Source organism: Xiphophorus maculatus, chromosome 12 (assembly GCF_002775205.1).
Source record: "Xiphophorus maculatus strain JP 163 A chromosome 12, X_maculatus-5.0-male, whole genome shotgun sequence".
Lineage (NCBI taxonomy): Eukaryota > Metazoa > Chordata > Actinopteri > Cyprinodontiformes > Poeciliidae > Xiphophorus > Xiphophorus maculatus.
In genome coordinates, this window is record NC_036454.1 from 21,217,298 (window position 1) to 21,238,052 (window position 20,755).

General features: G+C 37.1%; 1 protein-coding gene across 1 annotated transcript in view; it reads right to left on the reverse strand.

Moving 5' to 3' along the window:
• The window catches only part of fam172a (family with sequence similarity 172 member A), a 158,432-nt gene that overhangs the window by 60,515 nt on the left and 77,162 nt on the right, over positions 1 to 20,755 (reverse strand). Inside the window, exon 8 of the mRNA XM_005803520.2 lies at positions 20,268 to 20,387. Coding sequence (XP_005803577.1) covers positions 20,268 to 20,387 — 120 coding nt within the window. The remainder of the gene's footprint in view (positions 1 to 20,267; positions 20,388 to 20,755) is intronic.

Consider the following 20,755-nt stretch of genomic DNA (forward strand, 5'->3'; position numbering starts at 1 on the left):
ACTTAAGTCTAAAGGTTACTATATGTTAAACAGGCCTTCCTTTGGATCGCCTTTCTTCTTTCTTCTGAAAGTGCGTCTTTTTGTCTTTCTCCCTGTCTCCTAACCCTCCGGCTATGCTGTAAAATAGAAACCTAACCTCAATATTTTTCCTCATGGTGCTGGGACTTGCTGGCCCATTAAATTTCCCTTCCCATGTGTCAGCTTGCATATTTCCACCATGAAATTTTCGTATAATTAAACTTTCTTAATGATTTATAAGCTATAATAATAGCCGTAAGTATTTCAGAGCAGGTTAAAGGGGACAGCCTTTAAGTGTGCACCAGGGGATGACCCTGTTTTAACATAGTTTCGGTTCGGCGATTCTCAGCTGGATATGAGGATGGATAGGCCAAGGGAGACTGGGATTGATGAAGGGAGGGAGTGAGCGAGGGGTCCTAACAAGGGTGGGATGCTAGAGGAGGCTGAGACCTTTCTGTGTGGTAACTTTGGGTTATACGGACATCTAGGAAAGCCAAGGGCTCTTGGTAACTTTTCATGGAAGGAGGAACACAGCCATGCACATGTAGAGTGAGCAGCAAAATTAAACCAAATATATAGATGAACTAAGAAAAATAAGCCCACTTCTGAGGAATCTGCATCTAAATGATGGACACAAACAGTTCACATGCATGTTCTAGGGCACACACACACACACACACAGTGAGACACACAGATGTTTGCTCTCTGCTGCCTCTCTGATGGCGAGGCTGATATGATTGCCACTTAGGAAATCAGTGTGTTTTCACACCACTCTCAGCTCTGCCAGAGCTAATGTGTTAAATATCCATCGGGTACGGCTGTCCATTTCTAAGACGCACAGACGCAGGCAGCCTCGGGGGCCGATGAACACTGATTCCTTGTACTAACCGAGCTCAGATTTGGCAGTCGTGTCTATATTTCTCAACTGGGGTACAGTGAAAAAAATATTACACCACACACTGATGTGGAACTCTCCCTCGATTCTTCTAAATATGTTGTGAGGAGCTAAATTTTAACAATTGTGTCACTTTTTTTATACCTCTTGTTGTTATCAACAAAGACCTAGTTATTATGTTTTTTTTTATACTCACACTTATGAAATAGTTGTTTATGCTGAGCCATATTAACACGACGTCCAGCTTCTGTATGCGTTTTCAAAGGGTATGGGCTGCTTATCGCAAAATCTACCAAAAATCTCTGAGGAGGGTTTTTCACCTCAGGTGTGAATGTGTGAAGAGAAAGAGAAGGAAAACAACAAATTTAGAAGTGCCTGCTGTCCAGGACATTACTGGCCAATAGGTGTGTGTGCGTGTGTGTGGGTGTGTGTGTGTGTGTGCGTGAGAGCTACATGATTTGAAAACTCAGTCAAGATGTTTTATTTAAACTCACACAACTCAACTAAAAGCAGTGCAGATAAAACAAGTTTTAAGAAAATGAAAAGAAAAGACAGCATTGATGAAAACGATAAACGGTGTTCCTCAACTGCTTAATGTCTGACTTACTGAGGGACGCAGAAAAAGTAACGGCTGAAATGAAGGAAATAAATATATAGGCATTCCCTACGAACCTCCTGTCCTCAAAGAAAGTGGTAGATGAATAAGAACTACAGAAAGACACTGAAGTAAATTGAGGTATATTACAAACTGAAATTATCTTTCAAATCATGGCTTATGGCAAAAAAAGCACTTTTTAGAGTAAAGTTGAGTCAGAATAGAACTAGAGAGAGGAAAGAGAGTTTTAATTAATTAAAAACTTGGAGATCTCAAGACATAAAAACTTTCCTTAATGTTTCAAGTACTAAAAGCATATAATTAAAAAAATTATATGCATTTTTTAATAATGCATATAATTAAAAAATATTTAATTATATTAAATACTTTTTTATATTTAATATATTAAATAATATATTATATATTATTTAATATATTAAATAATATTTCAGATATCAAAAGGATCTGCTGGATCCTTTTGATATCTTATAAAAATACTGCAAACAACAGTAAAATCAACTAACCAATTTAGGAACAGAAAAGCCCACTTTAAATTTCAACTTAGTGAAAATTATATTTAAAAAATATCCTAAATGCAAAATACATATATTAAATACAAAATGGTAATCCTAACACAACCTGTTTTGTTCAAAAAAATTGAACATAAAAATCTGCTGTGAAAGGTGAAGAAAATAATCAGTAGACAAATTTTAAAAAATCTGTGATGGACAGGTCAAATAACCAAAAATCTGGAATCTATCCCTAATTATGAAATGCATCAAAACTAAAAACCTCAACAATTTCAATCTCATTCAACAGTGGCTGATTACAAGTTGCCTTGTTTGTTCTATTCTTTCTGCATTCGACAAAAATCCGATAAATGTTAGAGAGATGAGCTTTGATACATTACTGGCAACATGGACTATTGGACTCATAACTACTGCATTTATCATTGAACATTTTTGATCAATATAGATCCTTAATTAGTCAAAATAGGAACCGGCAGGGAAAAGATCAAGGAAAACTGAAAATAGGTAATGGCCAGGTGCATCTCTAATTATTTACTTTGATAAATTATTTTTAAAATGTTCCTGAAACTATTTGCTGGGCAACTATACTGTGTTTTCATCTGAAGAAGATATTCATTTTGCATCAATGATTTTTTGAGAAAATTAAAAGTAAAATTTATAGCTGGGTGATGAAAAGAAATAAAAGGAGTGGTAATTGTTTTTAAGTGAGTTTTTAACTGTTGATTAAAAACAACACCTGAGAGAGGGATGAGATAGAATAAACCAACACTAAGCGCGTGCACAAACATCCAACCCAGCACAAAGCATATTATTAATCATATAAAAAAAGCAATTAAATCAAAGTGGTATAGAGCCTGAAGCGATGAGAACTGTCAATTCTGCTGGAAATGCCAGCCAAGATTACGGATGGGTTTGTGGATTCCACGAACCTCTTTTTTTTGATTAGGGAGTCAATTATTTCGTATTACTGAAGATGCTATTTCAAAAAAAAAGACCTTGTCAGTCAATCACGTGAGAAGTCCTGAAAAGCATGAATAAAAACCTTAAAGAAAGAGATGGAAGCAGTATGTGTGTATGTGTGTGAGGGGAGGTATTTCACTGACCCTACTCCCTATCCAAACTCCTACTTGTAGTAAATTACCTTTTAACTACTGCACCTCTGTCAGGTCTTTGTCAGCGTATGGTAATTAGGGGCCTTCAGTGTGATGCATTTGAAAAGAAAATTTATTTATTAGTTTATCTCACTGAGCTGAAGGTAAGTTTGAATGTGGTTATTATCTTGTCATTTTCACACTGATTTTTCTTCTTTTTTTTCCCTTTCCCTAGACCATGTATCTGCGCCTGTGTAGGTTTTGTGTGTTTGTGCGGTGTATGCATGTCAGTAAGGATGAACTCTGTCTTATTTGATGCCAGGTAACGGTCTACTGTGAGTGCGTATGAGAGCAGATGGACAGGAATGAGCGTTCATACTTACGTAAATTTTAATATATATTTATAAGAGTGTGTGTGTGTGTGTGTGTGTGTGCGCTTTAGTTGCATACAGCAATGAAAGGCGTGTGCAGCACATTTCTCCCATCTTCTTTGTTCTGTGTTGGGTTTGACGCCTCTAAACAATAACAGCGCTTCACTTTGCCCAGCCCCAACCCACCACCAATCACACTGTATGGATGGGAGCTGCCAATTAGCACCATCAAACCCCCTTTATCATCTGTCTGCTTAAGGAGAGAAAACAGAACAAATCAATAATTCAAAGTTTCTCTTGAAAATGCACTCATTCATTAAAAAGACTTAAGGATGGATGAAGAAGGAACGCATTAAAACTAATTGCAAGGTATGGCTTAAGTGTATGTTGAGGATGTAAAGAAAAAAAAACAAGTACCACTGGAGAAGCTGTGGAACTAGAAACAAAGATCTACACCTTCTTTGTATTGTCTCAGACTTCAGGGCGTGAAGCTGATCTTTATTTTCGGTCTGCCTGCTCCTTGACCCGACCTGAAGGCAATCAAGCTCCTCTGCATAAGTTGCGAGGCTTTTGGAAAACCAGCTCTCATGCATTCTTTTCATCATCCAAAAAAAGGCTCCAACACTCCAGACACTTCTTCCAAAGCTACGGCGGCCAACAGGCAGCACAGAGCGACCTGGGGGACAGAGGCCGACATGGTGGGGAGGCTGTCACGGAGAAAAGGTCTCTGAAGGCTGGAGGTGAGTCGAGTTAACTGGGAGATGACTGTCGCTCCACTCGGTTGTCCAAGCCCTTTTCATTAACCCGAACCCTTGGGTTCACCAAACAGAAACAAAGGATGATAGCGAGGACAGTGGGGGGATGACGACAGGAGGTTGTGGACTAGTTCTGTGTGGCAACCACAAGAGACCCTGGTGCCTGCTTGCCTTTCTGTCTGTCTGATGGCAGATCTATGTCACCCTTTACAGACAGGGGACCTGCTTTAGGAAGGAAAAAAAAAACAAGCATAAATAGGAAGGCAAGCACGGACACACAGACATACTTACAAAAAGATACAGAGAAAAGCCTCCTGAATGAAAGAGGGGGGTAACAAAGGACAGGCAGTGCCCCCTAGTGTTTTCATCAAAGACAATTCCAACCAAATCAACTTATCCATGCTAGGCCACAAAACAAATATAAAACAGGGGGAAGAAGGCAAGGGCTAAAGGTGCTGCTAGCTGAGAGAAGAATTTAAATGTGGAGATGGCTATGTCCAGCGACAAGTCCCAGTTCTTGTACTCTGTGACACACAAGAACTGGGACTGAAGGGAATATATGTTGGGTTTAGTTGAGTGGTTGGAGGAGGGGGGTCAAAACTGTCTGACAGCTTTAAGACACTTTTTAATTTTCAGGGTTATGGGGGCAACAAACCTGAAGGCAGGCCTTCCATAAGAGCCAACAACAGAGGAGGACGGACAAACCTGATAACAGACTAAATATGAGAGCAATGCACAGGCACACAACAAAAAACCTGCACAGTGCAGATGGTTTAAACATTTTAAGGCTATAACTCTAAAGCAAACAAAGCACTTTTTAAAAATAGCAATATCTAGCCAGTTATATTTTAACCATGACAAAAGACTTAAACCCCCATAAAAACACCACAAGATTTTATTTTTTAGATTTAGACATAAAAATGCTGGAAAATTCATAAGATTGATACTTTTGTCTATTGTTAACTTTGAATATGTAGATTAGAAATGTAGGAATCTCATTATTTGAATTTTCACATGTGCAAGGATTGAAAGTGTTAATATGATCATATTGTAAATTTAAGATGCACATGAATTACAAAAATACCTTCAGTGAGTTAATTTAGTAGTTATAAATTCAGAACTAACTTCCTTAACTTAAGATAATCAGAATATGCCAACTTAAAAAGATGTTTTTTGTCTTGCATACAAATCCAGAGCTTTCCAGACATAGATCATATTACAGCATGTTTTGATCTTTTGACTGTGTGTTTTATGACTTTGTATTTTTTTTGTTTTGAAGCACTCTGAATTGCCTTGTTGCTGAAATGTGCTATTCAAATAAACTTGACTTGGCTTAATACTGAAATTCCAAATTTAAATCCCTTCATGGCAAACATAGACTTTCTTATAAACTCTTGGCTTAACATAAGAAAAAAAAATAGATTGAAGAAGCCATAAGTGGATGACTGTAGAGGTCAACTAAATGTATTTTCAGACCTTGTCTGGAAAGATGGGTACATCAACATTTTAAGAAAAAAAAAGATTTTTAACTTAATGACTCCTTATAAAATTAAAAGGTCATAAAGTTCAGGGTGTGAAGACACCCTGAACTTTTCAAATGAAAACCAAAGAACAAATCTTTTGAAGATGGCGGACATTAAAATGAAGGCGAACATTCCAAAAAAGAACGTTTTAAAAACAATGGGTTGGTACATGTGTCTCACCAAGGCTTTTCCCACAACCAGACCTATATTCAGCTGACTGACACATCAAAGAGGTTCTATGCAGCCTCTCAGTCTCTCCGCCACTTTCGACTAACTTTATTTCATAACCCCATCACATTTTACAGCATATAAAATAGCACATAAAACACTTCATATCCATTTCCAGTGTCAACTTCCTTGCCTAAAAGTTAAATGTTTTAGTGCAGGTACATTCCCAAAACATGCCTCTCAAAATGGCCATTAAGAAGTCAAACAAGGCTTTTGAAAACTACTGAAGGCTACATAAAGTGGCAATGGGTCAGATGAAAAGGTGGAATGGTGTACCAAGCTTAAAGGGCAGAAAAAACTTGAACTTCTCTGTTTCTGCTTGTTCTATCCAAACACACCAGCTGAGAAGAAAGCACACAATTTGCCGGTAAGGCATTGGCACAGAAGAATCTTAAAACGTAAATAAAAACATGAACAATATATCTGTTACCCTGCCACTAAGGGTTTTGGCAAGGCAAAACAAATAAGGCAAACAGTAAATTCTGTTTTTTAAAGGTTTTGAAAAAGGTTGCGAATGAGGAGTGCTAGATGCAGATGCAGAATCTGAAAGTAAAAAGAAAGAAAAAGGCACAAAAGGAGACAAGAAATGTCACAAAGGGACAAAGGGTTCAAACTTCAACCCTCAAGTCAATAAGTTCACTGACATTTGCACCAGGACTGATCGAGCTCACAGGTTTCAGAAACACCACTTTTCTTCCTTTCAGTAGCACAATATTTTCTTTCTTACATTTGCCAAGGAATGACATCATTCACACACTTTACTGCTGAAAAGAAAAAGCTGGATTCAAAGAGCTGATTTTGTAAAATGTGTGTGTGACAATTTGTAACCCTGCAGCCAAAGTTCCTCTCCTATCATTCTCTGCTTTCTAATGGCAAATTTAACCAGGGGGGAGGGGAGAAATGACATGTGACAAGTGAATAATTTGAGCTGTCAACACATCATCTTCACCACATTCAAACCTCATGTCAAGCACTTGTATTCTCTCTCTGCTGAAGGTGACCTAGGTCGTAACCAAATAGCACATCCAGACACAGCAGGTGAATGTTGGGAAATGCCACAGTGGCAATGCAGAATGCGAAACAAGGGAAGGCAAGAGAGAGAGAGAGCGAAAAGACAGAGTGAAAAATAATATCTGCTGAGGCTTTTTTAAAACTTTGAATTTCATCAAAAAACAACAGTTCTTCGTGTTTTTAAAAAACATATATATATTATCTGAAAAATGGGGCCTTTCACCAAGATGAAATGCCACAATTTCCCAATAGATACTTTTTACAGAGTCAGAAAGCATCTATTTAAGTCAAGTTTACAACTAATATATCTTATAACCAATGCTGAAGAAAACCTGATGTAAAACTTAGGTTAAGAAATAGATGAAGTAAAGACTAATTAAGAAAGGAAGACAAAAAAGCAAAGAAGCAACAGGAGATGTACACTTCACTATAGGATCAATAGGTAAATGATAAAAGAGAGGACAGCAAGACTGACGAAAAACGGAATTGGTGGAAAATTGTGTTAATTAGAGATGAAGGCAGAAAACAATAATTGAATAAGAAGAGTGAAATAACCTGGAGAATCTTTCTCAACGAGAATAAAAGAGCGAGAAAAAAGTAGGATGGAGAGAGGAGAGCGAGACCTTGCTACTGAGCTAACGAGACGGGAGGAAGAGGAAAACCAGACAAAGCGGCACGCTGCTTTTACAAAGCAGGAACAAAGAGAAGAGATGCATCATGGGAGTCTGAGCCTTTCGCCACTACTGACGCCATGTGGAGGTGGCCTGATGTTTAGTCAAATACATGTTTAAAAATTTGATTTTACTGTGGAAGCATGATCAGCTCTTAAATCATCATAAAAATAGGCAAAAATATTCAAATATGAGATATACATGACAAAAATAATACTGTATAGAACATAAACTTAGGGTATTCAAAGGAAATATAACATTCCTAATTGTCAACTTTATTTGACATCCTATCTACCTGTTGCTATCACTGTCCTTTATAATAAAAAATAAAACATTACTGCCAACTTCTGTACAGTAGTTCTAACTTAAAATAAGATATTGGTAGTTGTATTTATTGTACCGCAATCTGACTGGAGAACTGTGTTTTAAAGTGAGCTTGCACTTCTTTATACTTTGTACAGAATGATGTTTCTCTTGTATTCTTTTATTTTGCTTCATTTTTAAAATATATTTCAGCTGTATAAATAAACTGACTATAAAACAATCACCACTGAATGAATAAACTATTCTGAAAATGTTTTAGTATACGTTTACAAAAATTCAAAGAAATTTCCATTTATGTATGTTTAATTTTAGTGGAATGCCTGGAAGGAAGCACAAACTGAAAAAAAAGATGAGGCAGTGACAGCAGGTGTGAATTGTTTCACTTGTTTTTGTTTTCAAACTTTACTGGAAGATTTGTTCTAAAGTTTTTCATCTATCTGCTGTGACTCCTAGTTGCCCCTGTTTCTTTTCCTCTTCCTCTCCCTCCCTTTCCATGTCAGTCGCTCTCTCTTCCTCCGGCAGGTCTGATATGCCAGAGCTGCAGCTGAACTCTGAGTAGCACTGTCTCCGGGAAAAAAACAAAGTGATCAATGTGAGAAGGCACGGGGCGCTCACGGACAGGCCAATCAATGGTGGAAAGAACCTTGCCCAGGGCCTTATGCAAATGGAAGCACGTCCTGTAACCTCAGGAGTGAACATGCGCACTAGATCAATGGGACGAGGGTAGAACCTTACAGCAAGATCAGCCTCAGCCAGTAAATATGTAATGATGAATCCCTGTAGATTTAACTGAACTCAAATGAACTTCATCCAGATCGCTGTCTTATATCACAAAAAGGCGAAAGAGACCTTGTTGTGAAGAGGTGGGGTGGAAGGTGGGTGGAGCAGGACAAGTGAGATTAGACAGCCTTTGCAAAGTGATGCACTGAGGACAGATGGATTTTGCACTGCCTTGTCGCTTGTGATGAAGAAAAACAATAGCGAGAGAAAAAAAAAACAAGTGAGAAAAGATGTTCAAAAAGTCACTACAACAATATAGTCGGAGATGCAATAATTTCAAATGATATCACCAAGGAAACCTGTTTCTGTTTATAATCTTTTGAGCTTAGACCTAGAGAGACCTTTAATGGTCTTTGATAAAAACAAGTCAACATGACAAATTATTGTAAACTAATATTTCAAAAGTAGTAACACTCTGACACCAAAGATAGGGGTTAATATCTAATTATAATCCTTCCCATGACATGATATTGAGTTTCTATCAAAATCTGGCTTTACCAGAAGTAGCACATCATGACAACAATGCCTTTCCATTGTGTCATTTGCTACCATTCTTAGGAGTGTTGGACTAAGAAGTAGATCGTATGATGAGCTCAGAAGACTCCTAGTTTCACCAGGTATTTGGCAATTGCTGCCGCCACTAGTCTGGAGGTGCAGAGTGGGAGAGGCAGAGCGGTGCTTTGTGAGGATGAAGTTCAGCTGGAGACTAAACCTCCAAAAAAGAGCTTTGTGGAAATAAGGGGGGCTTAGTGAAAGCAAGCAAATGAAAGAATCAAAGCAGCACTCCAGCTACGTTTTCGATGAGAGAACAACAACATACCATGATTAAAGCTAAAAAGTCAATTATACTCTTTAAAAACTCCAGATGTATTTTTTATTTTTCATCCAATGCATCTCAGAAAGCTGTAAAAGTAAAGTAAAGACATTTCATTCACCAAAGAGCATTAAGAGTTACAGTAAGTGTACCTGCATTTTGGACTAATTAAGCTGGACTTTTCACAGGTATTTTTCTTCATTCTGCTCCCATTAGCTGCCTAACGGCAAATACAGCATAAATTACCTTCTAGCTAGTCTGTATGCAGTCTTTAGTAGGATGTAGTTTGTCTGTTTATCTTGTTACCAGCCTGTCAGATTTCTTAATCTACAAGTACTGTAGGCGAGCGTCAGGAACACAAACAGCAAAGTTTGAAGATGATTTGAAGCAGTTAGAGAAGCAGCAATTTTGTGAAAAGTATCAATATAACTGCCTTGTAAATTCTTCCCAGAAAAAGGCTGAAGTATTTTTAGTGAACTTTAAAATCCCAAAGCTAATTAAAAAAAGGCCATAATGTCTCGTCTCATAAAAAAATTAAATAAAAAAGGGTCTAAATGTTGAATAAGTTCAAGTAAATTGTCCCTGAAACCAACTAATAAATGATGAAATGAGTTAACTTTCACTTGTAAAAAGACAAAAAAAAGTACAATAGAAATAATCCTGATCTTGGTCCACCTGGCCTGGCCATTGCCTTCATGTACAACTCCACTCAAAACAAGTTCTTGCTTCCACCACAGTCTGGATTCTCTCTAGTCAATTTTCCACAGGATCAATCAGCAAACAAAGAGAAGTGAACAATAACGTTGATTTTCTCCACTGTTTTAGAATTGTAGTCTGCAATGGCAGCAGAGGAAGTGAACAAAGTCACTCAGTTCGAGTTGGTCAAAATATTCACTTAACACCACCTGGCTCGTTCAGATCAGCACTTCCCTCCTTGCAGTGGAGGACGGTTGTTAACAGCACAGGCAATTTCCTGTAAGCTTCTTCTCAAACTGGCGCATTACATACATCAAGAACAAACTCTAGTGAGTGGGTAAAATTTAAAACCACAACACAGTCCACGCCCCCAAGAAGCCATCGTTTCTCCAAAGCTGAGAGCCCAGACTTTCCATAGTTCAAGGGGCAGGTTTTTACTAGGCTAGGGTCCACCATATATCCTGCAGTAATTGTAAGCAGTTAGATATTTGTTTAATAATAATTAAATAATAATTATGGATGTCATTATAACTATTTACAACTAGGAAAACATTTAATTTATGTCACTGTTGCATTTGGAAAACGTAAAAACTTTATTAGTTTATTATTTATTCTTTCATCTTACTTTTGTTTACAAAGTCAGTCTTAGTCAGAAAAAAAGAGTAATTCTCAAGATATTCTTTATATTTCAAAACAGAAATAATGGAAAACAGATGAGGTTCTATGTGTTAGGAAGAGTCAATATGCAACCAAGTGAAAGGTGAAATAGGTATACTACTGCGTCTACGACTACCTCTGACAGCTATGATGCAGATATTACATTTATGGTTTTGAAAATAATGTTAAATCAGTAACTCCAGCACGTGGTCAAACTTTTATGTAGAACAGTGATGATATTGAAAACCATATTGAATTTCCACAAAATATTCATGAAGCAAATTTTTATCTCACTATGTCCAGAATAAGTAATTGCTGGCGAATAAATGCAAAAAAAAAAAAAAAAAAAATCAAGGTTGATAGAATTTTTACAAGTTGGTCAGGGTCAAAATGTTATGTATGGCAAATCAGAAGACGCAAGACAATCAAAAAGAAAAACTAACTGACTTTTTTAATGCTCTGAGATTGTGTTTGTTCTGCAGAAAACTACCACATTGGTAAATGAGAAAGTTATAGTTGTCTGCATGTTAAGGGAATAACATAATATAGAAGTATTTTAATCCCAGTCTGCTCTCTGGCACCATGAAATGCAAGATAGAAACCAAAGAAAAAAATGCTCCTGAAACATAGAGAGAAACACCAACAAAGGTGAGAATAATGGCGACATATTGAAGGGAATACTTCACAAAGCCTATTGTGTGAGTATCCTTTTCAGGCAGCAAACCCGCTGTAATTTGGTCTGCATCATCTGCCTCTAGTCACAATGCAGCACTACAGCTTTGAAATGGATGGCAAATGAAGGCCATTTGTACATAATCACAGCAGATAGAAGAATTCAGGAGCCCTACAATGTGCTGTTGAGGTGGAAAGAAAGACCTTGGTCTATCTGTGGCAGCCAGCGCGGCTAAGGTTCGGCGGGGGTGTCGAGGGGTCTTTCTTTTTTTTTTTTTTCCAAGAAACAAGCAAATCAATTCAAATCAAATCAGCTTGCTAGCCGTGACATTTAAACAGTTCAATTTACATCCTTATGTTAAGAGGAGAGCCGCACTCTAAGATCCTATTCATTCCCAAAGAAATTAGACGGCTATATTTCAGCCGCTTAATAGAGCAAATATGTAGCTGTACTGAGGAAGAAACCGTGTCTTCTCAGGCCGTACAAAGGGCTAGGCATTGTGTGTCATTATGAGGGGAGGACAAAAACACAGACAGACATAACACACATAAAGTAGATGTGGGCACAATGCATGTTATGCATGCAGTACAGCATCCTTGCACAGATGAGTGTGTAGTGAAAAACATGAACGTATGCAAACATAGTCATGCGGAGGGCTGCTGCCCTGCTGTGAAGGCTGGCAGGCACTTTTGTCATGGTGGTCCTTTTGTTTCATATCAAACAAAACGCCACAGCTTTGCATACGGCTCCACTAATTTCTGCTAGTGTGACCCAGGCATTTATCTTTGCCTCTCACCTTCTCTCCTCCTCTGCTCCCCCTAATGTGGCTCTGATAGCTTCTCAGGACGATAGAGGTGTCTTCAGGCCAGGGTTGACACAAATGTGCACGCTTCTGTCATACGTGCATGCACACAAACACACATAATTAAGCAAATACAGATTCATACAATATGTGTGTGCCCACATGCAGACATAAACACCAAAATAAGTCTAAAGGCAGATAGACGCAGGAAACTGCACTAACACTCAGATGCCCGCAGCTATGGAGAACCTTGAGATAAAAACAAACCAGAAGCAATAGATGGGCAAGCACTTTTCGAAGGCAGGCAACACAAGCACACAGCATTAAATGAAGGGCTTTTCAAAGCATTCATATGCAACAAACTTAAGTGATTTTTTTATTTGCATTGTGATGACCTCAGGTGAAGGTTGCACTACTTACAAAGTATTTTGAATAACTATCAATGTGGAGTAGTTTTGAACAAATTAGAGGGTTATACTTTCAGTTTAGCAATATGTGCTTGTACTGTATGCTTGACTTCGATGAGCCAACATCGAAGTCAAGCATACAGTACAAGATGCACTATATATATATATATATATATATATATATATATATATATATATATATATATATATATATATATATGTTTTTTTAAGGGAACTTCTTTAAAAACTAGTAAATGTATTTTATTTGTAGTAATGGTCTTCAATTGATTAGTTATCAACCTTTCTACAGAAAAATCGCTATTTTAAAAACAAAAACAGCGGTGTACCAATTGCACCTGACTAGCTGATTTTTTTGTGTGTGTCTGTGTCTGCGAAATATAGCAACAAAAAAATCACTAAGATGGCAACCATAGATTGACTGTTATATTCTTGCAAATGGAGAATTGACCTGGGGGGCAGGACTGTCCAGTTGATAAAAACTGTATAACCATGATGGGCTCAAGCCCAGGGGCCCACACCCTCCTAAGTCCGGCCCTGCCTAGAAGAATTGCATTGAAACAACAAATACCTATTAGATTATTAAATATTAAGTTACCAATAAAATTCAACTTGTGATCCTAGGATACATTAGTGTTAGTATTATCTAATCAAATCTGAGAAACCAGAAGTTGACAATTTCAAACACATTTAAAAATGAAAGAACACTAACAAATGAGTAAAAGATTTACTGAATATAAAGCTGTTTTTCTTGCACTGCATACATTAAAGTTGGTAAACCATTTAACAGGGTTGCATGAGTAAAAACCATAAAATAGAAGTCTGCTAGACAAAGATGACTTGCGCCATATTTCCATGAGACAACAGCAATGACAAAGGAAAGGGTATCCAGAGTTAGTAAATGTAATAAAATCAAGAAATGTTTAATTTTACAATTTCCAGAATTACAGTACAACTAATATCTAAAAAGCATGGCTCTTCAAGCTAATTTGAAAGTATGAACTTGTTGCATCCAAATCATGCTTAACTTAAGAGGAACTTAAAAGGAAAAGGGTGTTACACTTCCTCTATTTCAGCTGTGAATCTCTACCTCAAGGCCTCTAAGTTGTGCTTGTTTTTATGAGTACAATAACATCAAGGCTCTGTCAGCAATGTCAGGACAGCTATTGTGTCCTGTCATGGTAAAGAAGAAGCTAAGCAAGATAGTAAATCTTACAATTTACTTTTTGATCCAAATTCTAACCTTTATCAAGGTTGGAATAGAATTGATTTTCACCATATTTTATTTTCACCATAAAATACGGAGAAAATAAGTTTTTAAATGAAAGTAGCTCTGTAGCGTGGCAGAGTTCTGCTTAGAGATGAAAATCACCATCAGGTTGGGAGAGCTGCTGCTCTTCAACATGGAAAGGGTTTTGTTTAGGCTGTTGTCAGTGAGAGGAGAACTAAGGGGCAAACAAGGAACATGATGGAGGGGTACTATATCTGTGTTGGTCCCTGAATACTTTTGGAAAATGTTTGAAGCTAGTTATTGGGAAGATGTCTTCCTATATACATCCTGTACGCATAACCTTGTGATCCAGTGACAAAAGGGGAATGAATGAATGACTTCTCTTAAATAGTAAGTTTGATCTAAAATAGGAGAAATTGGAAATAAACGTTGTTGAAAAAGTATTAAGAGATCAGCAGGAAGTTACATTCAACGCTGTTGACCTGGTGCCCTGCATAGAAAGCATAAATTGCAATAATCTACCAATCTCAGCGCGAGTGACTGGAGGACAAAAAAAAAGTAGAAGGAAAAAAAAGGCATAGTGGAACTTGAGTGTAAATACCTGAGAAAGGACGAAAACTGAAGTGGTATGGCTAATTAAGGATTTTGCAAACAAAGTTAAAGCTGAACTGTTGCCGTTATATAGAAAAATGACTGTGACCATGTTTAGAAAACACAAAGTGAAACAAAAGTGAAATGAAATGATTAAAACTACAAGCACAACTTGCAAATATAATTATGGAAAACTGAACTGGAGATACCCTGAAAAAAATAAATAAAATCCCTGCCTGTCTCACCTGAGCAATCTCATCCCACATCTGACACCTGCCACAGCACACATTATATTTACACAAACAAAACCGAAGATGCCAGAGAAAGACTGCACATCAACAGAACGAACACTGAATTGAAACAGATGGCATTACAGAGAAACTGTGCAGACAGCTTTCCGGAAAGCATGTACAGTTTATATACAGCGTGTTCACACAGGACACTCAAAAATCTGCAACTATGTTTCTGAGGAGCTGTTGTAGTGGCTGGCTGGTTGGCATCCACACTTTGCTGTACTGGGGGACAGATGCATTCTTACGTAAAACATTATATAATGTTGGCCTGTCCTATAAAATAAGTTCCTTCCATCAATTTCTAAGAGATTCTTAAAACATGGTCTGGAGATGGTTAGACAGAATTTTTTCAACATAACTACCACAACTTTATACATGGACCAAAAGATCTAGCTCAGCTAATTAGAAAGTTGATTTATTTCAGTATTTCTCTTCAATAAGTGAAACAGATATTCTATAGATGTTTGAAAAGTATAACATTACGTAAGATCAATGAAAAAGCCTTGTTAAATAAGAAATGTCAGTCTGCTTAAAATGATGTCCCTGTACTATAAACTGTATGCACTCCTTACATGGTCAAGTCTCCTTTTGCATTGGGGACATGGATCGGCCTGTGGTTCTGTTGAGTTGTTAAGGAAGCCCTGGTTCTTTAATGCTTTAATAGCGGGCATTCAGGTTGTCTGGATAATTGACTTTGGTGTCTCTTATTTTCTTCCTTGCAATGCTCTATGGATTTCTCTACAGGGTATATGTCAGGTAACTAATCAAGCACAGTGATACCACGGTCATTAAATTAAGTATTAGTAGTTTTGGCCGTGTGTATTATGTCCTGCTGGAAAACAAAATCAACAAGCCTTACCTCCATAAGGCTTGTGAGCAGATGGAGGCATCAAGTGCTGTAGTATTTCCTGGTAAATGTCTTGGTCTTATAAAAAAAAATTAGGCAGTGGGTCAAAACCCACAGATGAACTCTTCATATCATCACAGACTGAGGAAACTTTAGACTGGATGACCAGCAATTTCCAGTGTGTGCATTTCCAAATCGTTTCAAAATGAAATGCAAAATATTCTTGTGTCTGAAAAAAATACTTTCAATGACAGAGACAAGTCTGATATTTCTGGTTCAGGATGGACCTAACAATAAGGATACACCATTGTGTGTGGACATGCCATTCCTACAATGACGAAGTAGCATAATATTCGTGTTGAAAATTTATGTTGTTTCGTAAACTTTATGCAGTGGTTTCTGAAAACTGATTTTTTTTTTTTTACTATATGCCTAGGTTATCAATGTCAATATTTATCACCATGTATGGAAAATATATGTTTATTTAAATTACTGAAATAGAATAGTGTCAAGATGTTGCATAATTAACTGAGATGCATCTGTCCTTCAGTAATTTTAGGTGATAGGCACAGATGAAAAAAATAAAAAGAAAGCAAAGCAGAGCCTCCAGTCTCACCAAAATTTTTATTTTTCTAATCAGATTTACTGGAATATTTTGATGTTATCACACAAGCGGTGGAAATAAACCAGCAAAACAGAAAGGTGATATCATGTAACAACTCACGTTTGAGCTCATTATACAGTGAGACAGATGGGTGACAACTGGTACAAAACTTGATATAATTGGTGTACTACAAGCTAAAAAGAAACAGTTTTTGACAACTGAGGGAATGCAATTTGTGGTCCTTTCAAACTTTACAGCTCAGAGAGCTGAAGAGAGAGGAAACAACATAGTGGCCGAAGGTCTGAGGTAGGAAAAGAGAAGACCACAGATGGATGGATGAATTTATATAAAGTGACAAATGTGCTAGACTGGAGAAGCACACAGCAGTACTGTAACCTTGTAGTACTACTTTCTGTTTACCTGCCTTAGCTTCTACTCAAAGGCAGTTTGTTAGCTTTTGATTCATCTATAATTAGTTAGTACACACTGTGAAGTGTTTAAAAAGAATCAAATTGCATTGAAACACTTGAGTGCTCTAAACACTGGCTAACATGCTCTGCGGCGAGGGGAGCGAGCAGGAGAAATTAATGTTGGGCCTTTTGATGTGCTTGATCAGAAACGTATTTATTAACTGCAAAGGGGAGCGGTAATTAACCCGCAGACAGCTTGTTTTCTCTGGGTCTTCTCGTGTGTCAAATGGTTCATCCCGAAAGGCTCCCCTCGCCACATGCCAGCTCATGCACACACATTCTATCCCTTCGGACCACTTTCTCCTCAATTAAGTAGACTGTGAGTGTGTGTATGTACTGTACATGTGTGTAGTTGTGCTGACATGAGTCGATAAGGGAATGCATAACAAGACTAAAGAATTGCATACTGATGAATTTAAAACCTGAGATTTAATATAATAATCTTGCATGTGTGTAGAAAGAAGATTTGGTTTTTGTACTACCAAAAGACAAAGAGCTTGTGGTAAAGTACTTACATTTTTAAAATAATAAAATAACTTCATATGTAGAAATTTAAAAAAGAAACAACAGAAACTGATGACTTTAAGTTAAAGACCATACAAACACCTGAAACAACATAATTTAACTATCTTGCCTCCAGAAGTAAAAGCATCTTTTAAATGAATTTTTTTTCCATTATCCATTATGCTTTGCATTGATATACATATGATGTATATTCATATTTGTTGCAGGGTTTTCATATGACAAGGTCATGGCATAAAGGTAGTAAGTAATGCGCTCACTGAGTCTTTCCTTGCACACTCACACAAAGAGAAAGAATATGAAAGAAACAGAGACAGAAAGATTCAAATAGAGAATAGATGGTCTTCGTCACACAGTGAGAAAACCCAAGAGAACATGAGTCTGTCACAGACAAAACACCACATGAATATTTAGTAGTTAAATTAAAATTACAAAATAGCGAAACAAAAAAAAGAGTAGGTGAAAGAGATGGACAGAAAATATCCCGGTGAACACCAGTGGGACAAGTCCAACTCTTTAATTCCCCACTACCCATGCTAACATTGTGCTGCCTGTCTCCTCCTCCCTTCATTTTAAAGAAAAGGAGAAAGCAATCTCCCAAATAATACAGGAAGTAGTGAGCCTCGCAGTATATCCCCTATATCAAACAAAACAGTCCAATGTATCAGCAGAGGTAATGAAGTGTAGTGCTTTGAAGTAATAGTATTGCAAATCTTTATGAAAAAGCAAAAGCAGTTAACAAGATATCCGGCATTGTTCCACATCAAAATTTCAGAATTTAAAAGTATTTTTCATGCATTTATGAATCCTATCAATACTACATGATGTATATTGTTTGGGAAACATAAAGCAGCAGGATGCATGGTAGAAGAAAATTACATTGGAGAAGGCAACCTTTCAACATAATATTTGTTGCATACCATATACACTTATGTGGCAACAGTACATATCACAACACAAAAGAAAATGGTTTTAAGTATTGATTTAACTTATATGATCTGTTCATCTTAATCCCACAGTGTATCTGTAGTGTTATGGCTGCAATGGGTCTCTGCCCTTTTTCCTTGCAGGGTTCTGGAGACATGCCTTCTGCAGGTGTTATGTTTTGTCCTGATTGGTGCTGTGCAGCTTTAAAGCTGCCACACATGCAGCAGACAGTAGGCTTTTCCCTCTCCCTCCTCAGAACTCCATTTAGTTTGGTTTGTATCTTATGGATGGGTTTTGTTAGGTTTGTTTTGCATCTGCTTTTTTCTGGTTAACTATGGGTTTTTGCATTAATCTATTTTGGTTTCTCATTTTTTTTCAGGTTTTATTTCTTTAGTATAATTTAATAAATTCAATTTCCATTAAGTCAGAAAATCCTTGTGTGGTCTCCTTTAATGTTACCAAATCAAATAAGCCTGGTGGACGTAACAGTAGAAAGAAAAAAAAACTGACACGTTAATATTAGGAATCATCATGCATGAAGTCCAGAAAATATGTTAAAGTACAACAATACAGCACCTTTCAAAAATATCCATACCCCTTTTCTGTATTTATCACATTACTACAAAAGAATTGTGTGGGCGGTGATGCTAGAATATATATGGGACTCTGTTGCCTTTAGGGCCTTTCTGGTCCATGTGTACCCACTGAGGGAGTTGCATTTACATTCTTCAAAATAAAGGTCTCGATTTACCGGTTTATTTATATTCCAAACCTAACTTTAGGTTATGAGATATGAATCATGAAGAATGAGATCCTGGATAGAAGAGCATAAAATGAGCTTGCACCATAGCAGGCTCGACTTGATTGAACATATGATCAGAAGAACTTTTGGGAGCATCCAGATGGAAGGAGACCCTGGCGCAGACTAAGATCCTGCAGGAGGCTGTGTGTTGTATAAGATGTTCAAATTTAGGGATGATGTTTCTCAATATAATGCAGTTTAAAACCTCCACAACCTAATTCCTGACTTGTCTCTGCCATCTTTGTTGGTTGTTTTGATGGTTAGACTTTTACTGGGATGAAATTACACCCTAGGGCCTTTTATTTTCCACTGCATTTTAATCATGGTCATGGGAGAAAAGGATGTTGAATATAAATACACACCACTAATCTCAAATCTCCTTCAAAAACAAAAAAGCAAACAAAAAGAATTCCAAGAGTCACATTTCTTCCACTTCCCATTTATCAGCAACATTTTGTTGGTCTATCACTTCATATCAAATACATAGAGCTTTTATTGAAAATCAGTTTAACTTCTCTCCCACCAGTTTCCATCCTATCCACTTTTTGTCTAAAGAGATTTACAAGGTACTCTCATGCCAACATATCCAAAACCCCACTCTTCCTCATCTTTTACCCTGTTTTTGATGTGTAAAGGAGGTAGACAGCACAGAAGGATAATGATAAATCAGGCTGTTGACAGAGGCTAAACTTTCACAAAGAGCATAAACATATTTTGTTCTATGTTAATGTCTGCTTTTTTCCATCTTGCATAATTTGTTTCATGGAGGACCTGAAATGTAAGAGCTTCTGCACAACATTAAACTGATACTTTGCTAAGGCATCTTTTGATTAAATTCAGCATTCAGTTTTTTTAAAGGTATCAGTCAGGAGAAGAGAACAAAAATGGTGAAAAAATGTTTAAATTTACCAAAGTCTAAATTTATACATTTCACACAGTGCTGTGTATACTACTGAGATCTGCTGCTTATGGGTGCTCATTTGTACATTTTCAGCGTTTCATGTGAAGTTGCAAGCTTGAATCTAGTTTTGTAGATAAAACAGAAGAATGACGTTCAGCATCTCAATGTGTCTTTAATTAATAGGAGGTAAGGTAGGCAGGTGAAAAACTAGCACACTTACTAGCTCAACGAAAGACAGGCCTCCGTAGCTGTGGGCAATAATGAAGACATTCTTGGCAGCAGCTTTAGACACAAAGTGGTCCCACACGTAGAGCACGTGTTCTTCAGAGGAGGTGTTTTCCTTTAACAGAGAAAAAACAAAATCAAATGTGACATCTGTATCAAAGAGAAACAGAAATACATTTAAGCAGACTTTGCCTAACCAGTTAAAGAATCAGCATTTATTAAACTGTATTGATGCTTTCATTCTAAAATATTAGATTCTTAACCCTAAAGGCCAGCAAAATTGGAAAAAAAAATATTAAAAAGTGGTGCTAGCCTAAGGTAGCTTTAATAAAAAGCCACACTTCAGCAGATCAATAAGTCTTGCATTTTGCAAATGCCCTAGATGTAAAACTCAATAGAGAGGATGACATAACATTTAAATCTTAATTTGTAGCCCACTGCTGAATCAATGGCCCATCCAAACACCAGTGAGGGCATAATAGG